This window comes from Rhipicephalus microplus, chromosome 8, assembly GCF_043290135.1.
Source record: "Rhipicephalus microplus isolate Deutch F79 chromosome 8, USDA_Rmic, whole genome shotgun sequence".
Classification (NCBI taxonomy): domain Eukaryota; kingdom Metazoa; phylum Arthropoda; class Arachnida; order Ixodida; family Ixodidae; genus Rhipicephalus; species Rhipicephalus microplus.
The window spans coordinates 124,064,822-124,081,546 of NC_134707.1; the positions used below are offsets into that span (position 1 = coordinate 124,064,822).

Here is a 16,725-nt window from a genome sequence, read left to right on the forward strand (position 1 = left end):
CTGCGCAGCAGCCTATTAAGATGACCCGATACGCAGTGTCAGTCCTCCTCAAAGATCGCTCTTATCTTGGGTGAAATTATTCGCAGATCTATCCGCATGATTCTCGAACATACTTTTGAAAAGCAGTGTACTGTAATATTCATACACAGATTCCCTTAGTTAGCTTCCCCCATGTGCTCGCTGTATAATTAGCCGATAATGCAAACTAAGTATTCGGTCCCTGATAGCTAAATATCTGGTCGCTTCTCGTTGAGATTACGGTCATCGGCGCAGATATCATGTAAGAAAACTTAATTTTGCTCTCCTTTTTCAAAAAATGTCTAACATGCGGAGAAAACAACCACGTTTTAACCTTAAAATACTGATACGTGAATGAAGGACACTCAGTGAGACGACAGGTTGTGCCATTTAGTTACGATTTATGTCGACTACGTTACAACGCAACTCTACACACGCAGCAACGAAGGAAAACACTTATAGCACGGTGGCGACTCTCAAGTTCCACGCTTTTGAACGACAGTGAAACATGTGTATGCAACACATAGGGAAAATATCGTGTGCACAAGAAACAAAGGTACAGTAACACTCTTGTGAATTGCAACACGATAGTTGCAGTTGAAGGACCCTCAAACACGAACAGTGACGCGGCCAAATGTTAAATTGCCCTGTAAAATACTAATAACTCAAAACAGACTTTATTTCATTAATTTCGTCCACGTCAAATCCACTTCACAATTGTGGCGCCACTTTGCAACTGATATTGGGCGCGACTGTACATCAAGGCAGCATTGCCCACGATAAAGAACCACAGGTGGTCAAAATTTTCGGAGCCCTCCACTACAACGTCTCTCATTATCAAATGCTGGTTTTGGGGACGTTAAACCCCACATATCTATCTAAGACAGCATTGTCAAAGATACACACATTGAAGAAATGCCAAGGAAACTAAAATAGTTGTCATGAAGACTGTGTCACGACTCTCGGATAGCACTCTTCTCGCTAATGATTGTATTGTAGGCTTAAGTGATAACTTTTGTCAACGGGTTCACATTTTTATAGACCATAGTGGCTTTATTAAAAGACCCCTAAAAGACCGCATTGAAAGGCGGGACAGTTGTTTCTTCACAAGCGTTCATTCCTCCTCGCCACTTACTGATTCATAAAACACGTGGAATGTGAGCACTGCGCGATGGAGCTTCTCCGGATTTCATGCTTTTGCACTACACGACGCCATTTCCGCTTGCACACTCGCAAACGCCGAAAACGAAGCGATGTGATGTGATCGCGCACGATAGTTATGCCAGACAAAGCAGGACAGCCATGCGACTGCACGGAAATGCAAGGTAGGTGACAATCGACCACAGACATTTCTCGTGTGTCAATCATTCGAAAGGTCAGGAATGATTATTCTCACGTCACGTGATCAACTGAACTCGCCTGATACGCTGCAAAAGCGACAAACGCCGGGATAGATTAACGCGCTCAATTCCCCCTAATTTCAGGTGTTGTTTGCAGGACCTTTAAAAGTAGGGCGACGACCACAATCCTCCATTGTTCAAGTATCTAGACGTGCAGCCCCTCGAAGTGACCGCGCATGCTATCTTATTCAAGCGTTCTGGGGCAGTTTCATTTGCACCACGTATTTCTATCGCAAGGTTGTGGAATGCCATGGACAACCTGTTTGACGCGTGCAACATGACTTTCCTTACGATCGACAGTGCACTTGCCCTATGCTTGCTTATACGTCAGCGCATTGTCAATAATGGCGCAGACGCGACCTGTCCTATGTTTCAAAGAAAAAAAAAATCCCAGCATATCCACAGAGTGAATGAGGATGAGCGGAATGAAGCTTCGGAGAGGGTGTTATAGGTAAACCGTTCATCATCCGTCCATCCATTCGTCTGTCTGTCTGTTTGTCTGTCGTCACATTAGGCGGTCTTGTAGAAGCCACCAGGAAGAGACCCATGGTTCGCCCCTAAAATAAACATCAACGCTGTACTCTGCGTAACCGCTTTAGCCAAGGTTCTGCGACCCACACGACAATCTGCGTCAAACTGAATATCACAATTATGTTTTGATGTGATCGACCCTACTTACACAAACAGTATAAATTACCACATTAGGGTAATTAGTGTCCATGAAAATCGAAAAAAATACGATTTCTTCAGGAACACGCCTAAGATGACCTCCGCAATAACCGGATTTGCAGTTTAAGATCGGCTTAACGGACCTGGTATTAGATTTCTAGCGCACAGGGCTTTTACGAAAGGTTTGTCATAGGTCCGAAAACTGTAGTCAAATATTTTTAGGAACCGAACAACTGAGAGTCAGGGTCATGTCGTTCATTCTTGTTCCTTCTGTCCATGTGTTGCGCTGTAGCGAAGTTCAACATGTAGGGCATGAAGGGACGTTAACGCATATTATAAATGTAGCGCCGACAGAGTGAGACTGGCAGAAGTGGTTTCATAACAGCATTGTTTTTATGTAGCTGTTTGAAGGAGAGAGCTTTGTTATGAGAGAAATGCATTATTTATGAACGCCCGTATACGAAAAGAGTAAAGTTTCGCAGCTCTTTTAATTGGTGGTCCTTTGAAGAATGTAAGACTGCAGTAATCTAGAGCCGCTGATTATTAAGTGAAGTGAGGTAGGCTTCAATGTGCCGAGCTAGGGTTTTACGTGGTGAGTGTCGTGATATGCAGGGCATAATCAGCCACGCATATTAAAATGGTTCTGCGTGAGTAGGCAAGGTCATAGCATGTTCTTGCGAAGAGAAGTATTCATATGAACGCACCTCTTTTAGCGAAATCTGAAACCTTTTCATCTAGCGCAGCACAAGCATTGATGAAGGGCAATTTTTTTTATCTAGCTTATAGCAATTGATGATGACATTGATGTCTTTATGTTGGCTGTCACTCTTTTCTTTGGAAATATTTTCGATTCCTATCATATTTGCCAGATAATTATTCAAGGACGGGCTGCAAGCAAAATGTTACTTTTGCAAGACGATCAAATGCAAGGCCTATAATTTCAAGAGATTAGGTTTTAGCAATGTTCCCGTTACTGACGCAGCAATATACTATAACAACACTGTAATAATACTGACTATTAACCTAGTCGGTACTTGCTTAATGACACGCTTTGGCCGCAAATAACACACACACACAAAGTAAAGGAACACACTCTAAGATCTACAGCTCAATGGCTCAGACGATTCAAGCAATACAACACTTCTGATTTCACCTACATTAGAGGTTTAGATGCGCCACATCCTTTCGAGAGACAGGAAGTATAGACAATAAGGCCGAAACCTTCCTCGCTCATAAATCGCGAAAATTTACCAGCATTCCGCGTTGGCGTCTGCCGTCCCTGGTGTCAACACAAGTGATATAAAAACCATCCTAATGTGATCAATTTACCCCATGACCTTATCATGGCGTCTTAGATCAACATTCCCGTAAGGTTATTACGACATCATCATGACATCACTGGATACGTTATTTTGTCAAAGGTTGGCCGATGGTGGAGGCAGTACTAAACTACGAGTGATGCATTCAATCCTGGAGGTTGTGCAAATACGCATTCGAAGCAGAAAACTATGAAAGAAGAGTGGGCAGAGTCAATAAAATAGGCTAAAAAATCGATCTCACTTTCCCGTCACCCCATGTGAGCGATAAGCCTTGTTAGTTGTTGAGTCACAAAATTCACCTCTGGACCTGGCGTATCATAGTATCATATACGCGGCACGAGGACTGCACATGGCGATGTTCATCCAATATATATAAATATGGAACCCCAGGTCTAAAATGTTATTACACACACACACACACACACACACACACACACACACACACACACACATATATATATATATATATATATATATATATATATATATATATATATATATGTGTGTGTGTGTGTGAAGAAGAAGATGTGCCTGCAGCGAGCAGCATCGCCAACGCCCGGCTCTCTCGGCTCGTGCTTCGGTTCGTTGCTGTGCCGATCGCTGGACGGTTGTTCACGCTGTCTCGTCGCTGTCTTAAACGACTCATAAACCTCCTTACATTTGGTGGAAGGTGCTGTTAATCCCCATCGCTACACCCTGGAGCTGCGAAGCCGCACGCTATTACCTGTCATGACTGCCAACGCCACTACATCGACGCCTCCGCTCCAGTTCAACTGCCCTGGCCATCCTACGCTACGGGAGCCGAAGGTCTTCAGCGGTGCAGATGGGACCGACGTCGAAGACTGGCTCGAGCACTACGAACTGGTGAGCGCCAACAATAAATGGGATGAAGCCGACAAGCTGGGCCACGTGATATTTTATCTCACTGGCGTCGCCGAATTGTGGTTTAATAACCACAAACACAACATCCCCACATGGAGCGTCTTCAAGACGTCATGTGCTGAAGTGTTCGGTCGGCCGGCTGTCCGCAAGCAGAGGGCAGAACAGCGCCTGGGCGTCCGTTCTCAGCAGACTGGCGAGACCTTTACCAGCTATATTGAGGACGTCGTCGACCTTTGTCGACGTGTGAGTGACACCATGCCCGAATCTGACAAGGTGAAAAACATCATGAAGGGCATCGACGACGGCGCATTTCAAATGCTCTTGGCAAGGAATCCAAGCACAGTTTCTGAAGTCGTCAGCTTGTGTCAGAGCTACGACGAGTTGAAAAAGCAACGCACTCTGACTAGGCAGCCTAAGCCTGGTGGTGAGTCGCTGTCCAGTTTCGACTCCATGCCGGACAATTCACCATTGCTCCAGCAAGTCCGAGCCTTCGTCCGTGAGGAAGTCGCCCGCCAACTTTCCCTAGTGCCCTTTACTCACGAGACCACCACCCGTCTACCTGCCCCGCTTCGCACTGCTATATCGGAAGAGGTTGCACAAGCTGTTCCTCTTGCGCACTACGAGCCACCTCTACCTAGCCGTGGTCCCTGCCCGGGTGGCGCACAGCCGGTAGGCGCTCCTGTCGCCTATCCACCAGCCGTTCAGCCTGTGGCCGCGCTCCTAACGTATGCAGCGCAGCCTGTGGCTCCTCCTGTCGCCTTTTCGCAAGAGATGCAGCCCGTAGCCGCGCCACTCACATATGCAGACGCTGTACGTAGGCTCCCGCAACCACCCTACACCACACGCTCACAGCCCGCACACCCGGCTGCTTATACTGCACCTTGGGCGGCAGCACCAGTCGCCAATCCCTGGAGGACGCCCGATAACCGACCGATTTGCTACGCTTGCTTCACTCCCGGACACGTTGCTCGCTACTGCCGCCGTCGACCTCAGACGTTCGGCAACTATGCCCGGTCGTCGCATCCCGGCAGCCAACCCTTTGTCCAATACGGGCCCGTCTCGCCACCTCGCTATGCGCCTACTGACCACCTTGACTTCCAGCCGCAACGCGCACACTCTCCTCGTCGGCGATCGCCCTCCCCCATGCGTCGCAGGCCCGGACCCTCCGACCAGGAAAACTAAGCAACGCAGTTCAAGAGGCAAGAACTGCGCCATTTTCGAACTGTCTAAGCCTTCGCTCCTCTCCTGCTAACGTGGTCGCAGTAACTGTTGAAGGTTATTGACTTTCGCCCTCGTGGACACTGGCGCCGCTGTTTCTGTTATTGCCGCTAATCTCTGCCGTTTATTACGCAAAGTAACGACACCGCTTTCCGGACTGTCGCTTCACACCGCAAGCGCACAGCAGGTAACGCCTCTCGCAGCCTGTACTGCAAGAATCTCCATCGAAGGCATTCTTTACATCGTGGAGTTTATTGTTCTTCCCGTCTGTTCGCATGACGTCATCCTCGGGTGGGACTTCCTATCCCGCCACAATGCCGTCATAGACTGCGCACGCGCCGAAGTTGAGTTTTCACCCTTGTGTGATGTCCCATTACTGGACGCTCCTCATCAGCCGCCGAAGTTGCTCGTTCATGAAGATACCGATATTCCGCCTGAAAATTGCGCCCTTGTTCCCGTTTCATGCAACGCCTACACTGACGCTACAGTTCTTTTTATGCCTTCCGATATCTTCAAATGTCGTCGAGCTTTGCCGCTGCCTTTCGCAACAATTGACCTTGCCGCCGGAAGAAGCAACATGTTCGTAAGCAATCCGCTTTCCACACCTGTCACATTGCTTGCGGGGGAATGTCTCGGCCGCGCGCAGGATCTCGACCCTTCGTTTTTGTTTGATGACCCGGACGACTACTGCGACCACCCAAAAGCACTGTCGGCACTCGGGGAGTCATCCAATGATACGTTTTCCAGCGCCATCGCCGACACTCTCACTCCCACCGAACATGCCGACCTGCTGGATCTTCTGCATGAGTTCAGGAGTTCGTTCCATGTGTCGCAACCTCAACTGGGCCGCACATCACAAGTCAAACATCATGTTGACACCGGCCTACACCAGCCACTGCGTCAAAGACCATACCGTGTCTCCACTGAAGAGCACCGCGTCATCAACGATCAAGTCGAAGATATGCTTCGTAGAGACGTCATTCGACCATCTCACAGTCCCTGGGCGTCTCCCGTCGTCCTGGTGCGTAAGAAAAACGGATCTATTCGATTTTGCGTGGACTATCGTCGTTTGAATAAGATAACCCGCAAGGACGTCTATCCTTTGCCGCGCATTGATGACGTCATTGACACCCTTCATGGAGCGGAATTTTTCTCGTCGCTAGATTTGCGGTCTGGCTACTGGCAGGTCCCAATGGCAGAAGCCGATCGCCAAAAAACGGCATTTATTACACCAGATGGACTATATCAATTTAACGTCATGCCCTTTGGGCTTTGTAACGCGCCTGCCACGTTTGAACGTCTTATGGATAATACGCTACGTGGCCTCAGATGGAATATGTGCCTCTGTTACCTCGACGATGTCGTGGTTTTCTCCCATGACTTTCCTACGCACCTCCTTCGCCTCAGGCACGTTTTGAGTTGCCTGACCAACGCTGGTCTCCAGCTTAACCTGAAAAAATGCCGCTTCGCTGCACGCGAGCTCGTCATCCTAGGCCACATCGTGTCCAAGCACGGCGTATTACCAGACCCAGCAAAACTTCGAGCAGTCGCAGAATTTCCCAAGCCGACGACCATGAAAGAACTTCGCAGTTTTGTAGGCCTATGCTCTTATTTCCGGCGCTTTGTTCGCAATTTTGCATCTATCATGTCACCGTTAACCCAGCTTCTTCGCGGTGACGTGAACGTCACCTCCTGGTCCCCTGCATGTGACGTTGCCTTCACTACTCTGCGCCGTCTGCTCACTTCCCCATCTATTCTTCGCCACTTCGACCCGACGGCTCCTACCGAAGTGCACACCGACGCCAGCGGCGTCGGGCTGGGCACGGTCCTCGCTCAACGAAAGCCCGGTTATTCAGAATACGTTGTAGCCTACGCTAGCCGCACTCTGACGAAAGCCGAAACTAATTACAGCGTGACAGAAAAAGAGTGTTTGGCTCTGGTGTGGGCGCTTGGAAAGTTCCGGCCGTACTTATACGGCCGCCCGTTCGATCTAGTAACTGATCACCACGCGCTTTGCTGGCTCTCCACGTTGAAAGACCCTTCTGGCCGCCTTGCGCGATGGGCACTCCGCATCCCGGAGTACGACATTCGCGTCGTATACCGCTGCGGACGCAAACACTCTGACGCTGATGCTCTGTCCCGCTCACATTTACCACCAGACCAGACGTGCGGAAACACTTGCCTCCAGACCTTGTCATCACTCCATTTCCATCACTCCATCACTCCATATATATATATATATATATATATATATATATATATATATATATATATATATATATATATATATATATATATATATATATATATATAAACGATAGACATGCTGGTAGGGGAGAGGGCCCGAAAAGAAATCCTTTTCGTTTGCCCGTAAAGAAAAAAAAATAAACGTGAGCGCTGCGCCGAATGCTGCCTCTGGTCTGGCATCGCAATGCACATGGCAGCCGCTTCTTCAGTGAAGTTTATTGTCTTCGTTTCTTTCTTTCGCCTCCCCCCTTGTTTTGTTGTGGTATTATCCAACCATCGCTTATTGTCCATCGTAGTCACTGATAGCCTATTCAAGCTACCTTGGTGCGTCACAAGCCTTTGCTAATTCGTTCAACTTACATTTTAGGGAACTGAAGGCACCGCGCGTTAGGCGGCAATCACATCGTATGTTTTTTTAAAAAACTTTTGCGCCTGGAAAAACTTGACCGGCGTTGCTATCTGACCGTAATTTGAAAATTTTGTTATTTCTGGTTAAGAGCTACAAATCTTGTAATGATTTTTTTCCTTAGAGTCAGTATTTAAAAAGTTCATTAAGATATCTTTGTTAATTACCGTGCTTTGCGGATCAACAAAATATTCTGACGTGCTGCATGCAGCTAAGAACAATACTGCGCTATCTGTAGAAGTGTATATCTAATATTTACTTTTTTATTGCTTAGTGCTTTTCTTGCTTGAACACTCTCTATAACTGGTCTAAAGCGTTGTTTTCGTGAGGCATTCTATGTGGTCACCATGTGTTGATGCGTGGTCTTGAAAAAAAAAAACAGTCCTTACTTCAGTCATTTTAGAGATCGGTATAACCATATTGATGGTTAGAATTCTTGCCTCGAAACGTCAAAAATGACCCTTATATTTGATATAGGGAAAGTTTTTCTTGCTACGATAACGTGTGCCGAGAATGGGCACGATCTAACCCCCCCCCCCCCCCATTTTACCTGCTTCCTTGACTCGGCCATAGGGAGGTTCTGTGACTGCGGCCCGCCACTTCAGATAATTTTGAGACGCCCGATTTAAAGTGTAAGTTTGGATTACTCATAGAGTTTCGTACAATAATACTTAAAGAGGAATCTGGCGCTGCCATCCTGTACACTCATGAAAAATGGGAAGTACAGGTTTCGGATTGGATCGTGTTAGCCAGTGAACTGTCTACGAATCTTTTTCTGCAGTTTCAGTTTTGTTCTTCACGTAGAGTGATTAGTAGGGTAGGTGCAAAGGAAGCCGCACCTTTGTTGTTGTTCAAAGGGACTGAAAACTTCTAGGCCTCTCAATATAGCGCAATGTTGGAGCTGTATAAGTTTTATTTGACAGTTCAGATGAAGCGTCGTCCACTCACCGCTGCGCAGAGATGTAGCGTGCCGTGCCAGTGCAGGATATTACATCGAGTTCACGGTTGTTGTTAGTGCGTCTTGCCAAAGCTTGTTGAAATCAACTGCAAAACGACGGCGGCACGAATTTGACGCACCGTCATGCTCTTCTGACACGACTTCACAACAGAACGAGAGGTGCGTTGGGGCCCGACCACTTGAATAGACGCACCTGGCCTGGCAGCAGACGAAACGTTTAGTGTTCCTCACTTAGTACTCTGCTGTTATTTCCATAAATCCATATTGCGTGCTTTCGAGGGCAAAACAAGATTTTTTTGAAATGTTGTAAAGAATAAGTCATAACATCTTGATGCCGAATCTGGAACGCACTGACAGAGCGATGCGTACCTTTGTGGTTATATTTATTTATTTCATATTACTTCACTAAGGTTTCACTTCTACGCCATGGTCACAAAAACTCTTTGCAATAAAGTTTGTGTACAAATAAACGAAGCGAGTTTCAATTGATTATAACTTCGTATCACTTTGTTTTACACTCAGCAAACAAGCGTCGCGAGTCTCAAGAACTGGATCCATCAGAAGCAGATCCGAAGGCTAAACTTCCCATAATTCCGATGGGGGTACAAGCACCGCTGAAGGAGCCCGCGTAAACACTAGCGCCAGATTTCCCTCTAGGTATTATCGCATAAACGTCTATGAGCTCGCTTACTCCACGGTATATTGACCACTAAACATTATATGCATCGTTCGAGTACACGTTGTTGCTGCACCTACTGACCTTGTCCTGGAAGTGACGTGTCTTGTCCTGTGCTGCACCCTCGCCATCGTGCTCTGACTTTTCCCGCACAGACGCCGTGTCCAGCAGCTTTGCTCGCAGGACGCACGCCTCGGCTGCAAGCTTCCGACTTTGCTGCTGCATCTCGTTGCGCAAGCTGGCTACGCATGAGCGGTAGCGCTCTATAGTGGCCTCCTTTTGTCGCATGAGTGCCTGCACTCCAGAAACAAAAACTTTATACTAGGAGATCACTAAGCATGCTGAGAAAATTGTGTTTTGCAGTGTAAAAATAGACGCCACAGCCTGAGCTATGAAGACAATTATCAGACATGGGGCCGCGAAACATGCCAAGCATTACTGCTGTTTACGCCTTCGGGCGCGAGTTAGGATTCACTGTGAGGAAGCATGTGAATTTCACATGGAATAATACCGAGGCGCCCAGTATTGTATACGAAAAAAATTGAAGCAGCACGCAATTTATGTGAGTTTCATCAATTTATGTTGATTATTGCCGAATGAAGCGCATAATTATTCTGCAGTTGGCCAGCCTCTATTCTTGCACAAAAAATCACAGTATATACACGCAGTGAATGATGATAAGTAGGGCGAAGCGTTCATACTTTCGTCAGTGCTTCTGTCCATCCGTCTGTGCTTCCGTCCGTACTTTCGTTCTTGCTTACGTCCGTCCGTGCATTCGTCCGTGTTTCCGTTTGCCTATGCGTCCATTCCTCTGCTCATGCTTCTAACTATCCGTGCGTCTTGATGGATGGACGAAAAAAAACACGGACGGACGCACGGACGGACGGAAGCAAGAACGAATTGACAGACGAATACATGGACGGACGAACAGAAGCCAGAATAAAGACTGAAGCACGGACGCACAGACAGGCGGATGAAAGCATGGACAGACACACAGACGGATAGACAGAAGCATAGACGCAAGCACGCACGGGTGGATGAACGGATGAGCGTACAGACGCACGAACGGACGGACGTCAGATTGCACGAACAAAGTGACGAATGGACGGGCAGAAGCACAGACATATGTACAGAAGCACGAATGAACGGACGGACCGACGGAAGCACAGACGGATGAATGGACGCATGGATGCTTAATATCTATTGAGCTATCTACTGAGCAAGTCATAAACTATAGAGGGCTATATACTACATACGGAGGCGGGAATGACCCACGGACTAAGGAGCTTTGCCCCTAAGTGTGTTCAACAATTTTGACTATTACTATGGGAGTGCAGCGAGCCGTGCCTACCAATTTCGGCCTGACCAAGCGGCAACAGAGAGGGTGCGCGTTTACCATAAATGTGAACGCTTTAGAGTACTACATGCACTCTGCTACGAGAGAGCTCATGAGCTGTCCTGCTATAGACTCAACGGAAAAAATGACAAACACCGGAGAAGTGTTTAGAAAAACGTGTTTAACAATTTTGAGTATTTCGTACTCATTCGTGGGAGAGCAGTGAGCCGTTCCTAAAACGAATGATTATGGTGACGAATGAAGCGACACAATCCAGAGGTGTTTAGAAAAAGTATTTAGCGATTTAGAGTACTTGGCACTCTACTATGGGGAGAGCATAAAGCCGTCTACGTGACAGGTGGATCAAGACAGACGCTTATGCAGATTTGTTATCGATGTAGGAAATGGTGAGTTTAGGAAAAGTTCTGAGCGTGTTCGAGTACTTGGTGCTCTAATATGGGAGAGCACTAGGTCATCGCGTGGGTCTCACACGTCACGTGATACCAAATTTAGCACATCATGAGTGTGGCATGTAGTCATGTTAATTGTTACATGACACGCATGTCAGAATTTTCGTGTAAGGGTCTGTCGCTTGTGTTCGCCATGCAATCATGCTATACCATACCAGTTTTGCAGCATGCCATGGGAAGGAAACCTCCGCAAGAGCTGCCGAACCATGACATGTAAATCATGACATTCATGACACACATGTCAATCTTTTCATGTTATGACTAGTCAAATATGCTCTTCATACAGTCATGTTATGTAACACCAAGTTTGGTATCGATACCATTATGGAAATGGCCAGGAGAGATAAAAGCAGTAGGTGGCTAGATAGATAGATAGATAGATAGATAGATAGATAGATAGATAGATAGATAGATAGATAGATAGATAGATAGATAGATAGATAGATAGATAGATAGATAGATAGATAGATAGATAGATAGATAGATAGATACGCTCAAGGTCGCCGAAGTTCGCTAAGAAATACTTTGCATTTAAAGTGCGTTCAATGATTTCGAATACTTCGTGCTTTACTAGGAGAGAGCATTAAGCCGTCCTATGTATGTATGTATGTATGTATGTATGTATGTATGTATGTATGTATGTATGTATGTATGTATGTATGTATGTATGTATGTATGTATGTATGTATGTATGTATGTATGTATGTATGTATGTATGTATGTATGTATGTATGTACGGAGTTAGGTGAGGATATTCACCTACCATTGTACATTCATACATACAGAGTCAGGTGAGGACAAACTGCAGTTAGGTGAGGATAGTCTAGATGGAGCTGTACCACTACTCTCTGGTGGGCTGCTGCGCGGGCTGTGCATGGATACGCGGAGAACCACTGCCTCACTCAGCCTCCTGGATCGTTTGTGGGGCATGGACGTAGCAGAGTGGCGGGCGCGTTAAGGCGCTTGCAGTCGGCTTCCTTGGCTCGCATCTCTTCGGTGTTACCCGTGCGCCGTCTGCATTCTCGAACGCGATCGGACGCATGGACGCATGCACGGACGAATGGACACACGGACGGATGGAAGGATAGACGCTTCGCCCCAATCATCATCATTCACTCCATGGATATGCTGTGATTCCTTCAGTTCGGCAACTTAAAGCTCGGCCACCTCATTTACCAGCTCGTAACGTAGAAACTGAAAGGACGTTCTCACGTTTTTGAAGGGTGAGAAAAATCTCCTAATAATTTTTCAGATAAAAAAACGTGCGTAATGTTTAAGGCAATCTGTTGTAGTTTTTACATAGCTCAAAAGAACATTTATTTAAATATGTTTTCGCAAATGATGGAAGAAAAGTATAAAAAATTAGCGGGCTATTCTCTAACACTCTTCTTGCCCGCCTATGCTATTCAGGCACATTGGTGGACGAAACCGGAAGTCATCGAATGTCTGTGGGTAAAGAAATATTATAACACTAAAGCTACGCTTAGAGAACGTCTAATCATGCCAGACTTCCGCACTAAACCACGGGTAAACTGTGTCAAATCACGCTCGAAAGCCGATTTATGAGCTCCACTGTCGGCGTTATATATTTGCGGGCACAATTTCGGCGCTTTAAAAATATAATCAATCACCTCCTGATGGATATGTGGGGTTTAATGTCCGAAACCACCACATGATCATGAGAGGCGTCGTAGTGGAGGGCTCCGCAATTTTCGACCACCTGGAGTTCTTTAACGGGTGCCCGAATCTGAGCACCTGGGCCTTACGTTTCCACATGCACCAGAATCTATGACTTCCTCACTACATCTAATTAACCAATCCCCCATCACTTTCAGGATAGCCAGTGCCACCGTTAAACCACATCGCAAAAAGCAGCTAACCTCTGTTTACACTTGTTTGTTCGCACGAATGATGGTATAACGTAAGATTCGACATGAAAGTTGTAACTGCGGTGAAAACAGCGTTATGTGGCTGACCTGGTCAAGTAAAAGTGCAATAAATTTTCATCACTGAACGGCGGAATAGGTTTTCAGTCGTTTTCCCAGCTGATAATGAGAAAAATCAAAGGAGGTGACGAAACAGCCATCCTACACATGAAGCGGTTCCAACGGGTATGCTATAGATCGGCAGGGATACTTCATCATCGCTGCCTGCCTTAGTTGCCACACTACCCTACCCTGTTCGGAAGCTTTTGCAAAGGGTCTATTGCCCTACAGCCCGGCCAGGTAATCACCTTTCAACGTGATAGCTGATGGGGAGATTACACAGTTTTCACCCAGTAAGCGATTGTTTTAAATGCGAAGCATTTCTTAGCAAACTTCGGCGAGTTTGAGCGTATCTATCTATCTATCTATCTATCTATCTATCTATCTATCTATCTATCTATCTATCTATCTATCTATCTATCTATCTATCTATCTATCTGTCTATCTATCTATCTATCTATCTATCTATCTATCTATCTATCTATCTAGCCGCCTACGATTTTTAGCGCTCGTGGCCGTTTCGATAATTGTATCGATACCAAACTTGATTAATTGATATGTGAGGTTCAACGTCCCAAAACCATCATTTGATTATGAGAGACGCCGTAGTGGAGGAATCGATACCAAACTCTGTGTGGCATAACATGCCTGTATAAGGAACATATTTGACTAGTCAAAACATGAAAATCATGACATGTATGTTATAAATGTCATGACCTACAATTCACAGTTCTGCAGCTCTTGCGGTGTTTTCGTTCACATGGCATGTTGCAAAACTGATTTGGTATGGCATGATTGCATGGCGAACACAAGTGACAGACCCTAACATGAAAATCATAGCATGCGTGTCATGTAACAATATGACTACATTCCACGCTCATGATGCGCTGGCGGCTGTTTCGCTAGCTTCACTTATACCAAATTTGGTATTGTGGGACATGAATGAATGACGAAGGTTTGATACTGGTGCAAACATGATAAACATGAGATGCGTGTCATGTAACAGCATAACTACATGCTACACTCATGATGCGGTCACGGCCATTTCGCTAGCTTCACATGTACCAAACTCGGTAATACGCGACGCGAACGGACGACATAGGTAATTGACACATCCAAACACAATCACGACATGCGTGTCATGCAATAACATGACTACATGCCACACTGATGACGCGTTCACGGCCGTTTCGGTAGCTTCACATATGCCAAACTTGGTATTACGTGACGCCAATGGATGACGAAGGTATGTGACTGGTGAAAACATGATAATCATGAGATGCATGTCATGTGAGAGCATGACTACATGCCACATTGAAGGCGTGAATACATTTCGACGTGACGCGGTGCGCGTGCTTGCCGGCGTTCATTTCGTCGAGTGACGCCGGCGTTGCCACGCCAGGCACCAGTCCTGCCATATACTCGCCGGCGTGCACCGCGCTGCGTTGCTTTGACGCATTCACGTTTCAGTGCATCCGGTGTCCCTCGTCACGAAAAAAGGGAGACGCAGTGTTGTTTAGGTAACGCATCGGCGCGGAATGCAGCAGGTCGCATTTCGCGCCACTTGCTGTCGGGCCGCATCGATGGACGCTGGTCGCGCTGGTCGTGCCTGGCATCAGACTATAGTTTTGCGTTTTGCTAACGTCGCATCGCTGTGCCCAGCGTGCGCGCGCGTCAACGCTACATTGGAGTATAATGGGCTCTTCATGATGCGCTCGCAGCTGCTTCGGTAGCTCGACATATCGAAGTTTGGTGTGACATGACGTCAATGGATGACGAAGGTATGTGACTGGTGCAAACATGATAATCCTGACACGCGTGTCATGTATGAAAGCGACAACATACCACCCTCATAGCGTGCTCGCGGCCGTTCTGCTAGCTCTACATACACTAAGTTTGGTACCAGGTGACGTGAATAGATGACGAAGGTAAACGACACATCCATACATGATAATCGTGACATGGAAGTCATGTACGGCATCATTCACTTCCACCTTGTAACTTTGTGCTGATTTTAAAGTGACATATCAACATTTCTCATTCATGCTTCGCACATCACCGATTCCCACTGTAAGTGGGATATGTCAATTTTTCTAGCTCCACATATACCAAAGTTGGTGTTACGTGACGTCAATGGATGACGAAAGTATAGGACTGGTGCAAACATGATAATCCTGACATTCGTTTCATGTAAGAACATGACAACATACCACACTCCTAGCGTGCTCGCGGTTGTTTCGCTAGCTTCAATATATTAAATATGGTATCACGTGACGTGAATAGATAACGAGAAAACAACACATCCAAACATGATAACCATGACAGGGAAGCCACGTACGGCATCATTTACCTCCACTTCGTAACTTTGTGCTGATTTTAAAGTGACATATATACCTTTTTCATTTGTGCATCGCTTATCGTCAATTCCCACTGTGCGTGTAATCTGCCAATTTTTTCTGGTTCAGTAATCAGGCAGAATAGCTGAGTCCAATACCTTGCTAATATCACACATCTAACAGAAAGGGGGTTGCAACGACAGTCCTGGCAACAGATGCCAAAGTGCCCTTGTCTCACATTGTTAGATATTTCGGTGCTTTCGGAAGCAGTTTATGCAAGGTGTCACCAGCTTGCCAGTATGGGTACAAACCAACTAGCCCATGTTCCTACTGTTGTAAGATACCAATTATTTTAGGCTCGTAACAAGTGTCCTTTCTGCGATGACATTTCTGTATACTATAATGAGTTTCTTAAGCTGACATGAGCAAACAAAATATCTAGTATTATTCAGTCATGCTGTACGTAAGATCATTCCAGAGCAGTCTAGGCAGCAGCAGCATCGAGCAGTACATAATCACTTCCTTTGCTTCGTGCAGCACTCTGACGAGCAACGGCGAATCCACGGCAGTACCCGCTCGTGATATTGCCGGGGACATCCGACTTCGCTGCCACTTGACTACATTTGCCGAAACTGTCAAGTGCGCCCCTCACCTGGCCATCAAAAGTTACGCCCCCCGCTTGAACTACTGATGTCACCATAACGCTATGAAACCGCTGCCCACAGGAGACGGCTCCTCATTCCAGAGCAGTCCAGGCAGCAGCAGCATCGAGCAGTGCATAATCACTTCCCTTGCTTCGTGCAGG

At 46.5% G+C, this 16,725-nt stretch overlaps 1 protein-coding gene and 1 long non-coding RNA gene across 4 annotated transcripts in view; one reads left to right on the forward strand and one right to left on the reverse strand.

Annotated features, from left to right (window-relative positions):
* Positions 1 to 16,725, reverse strand: part of LOC119165489 (uncharacterized) — a 385,136-nt gene that overhangs the window by 60,803 nt on the left and 307,608 nt on the right. For all 3 annotated transcript variants that reach the window (XM_075872576.1, XM_075872575.1, XM_075872573.1), the window contains one exon: positions 9,878 to 10,087. In XM_075872576.1, coding sequence (XP_075728691.1) covers positions 9,878 to 10,087 — 210 coding nt within the window. The remainder of the gene's footprint in view (positions 1 to 9,877; positions 10,088 to 16,725) is intronic.
* LOC119165899 (uncharacterized) overlaps positions 16,416 to 16,725 on the forward strand; it is a 70,049-nt gene continuing 69,739 nt past the window's right edge. The window contains exon 1 of the long non-coding RNA XR_005109070.2: positions 16,416 to 16,724. This is a non-coding gene — a long non-coding RNA (uncharacterized LOC119165899). The remainder of the gene's footprint in view (position 16,725) is intronic.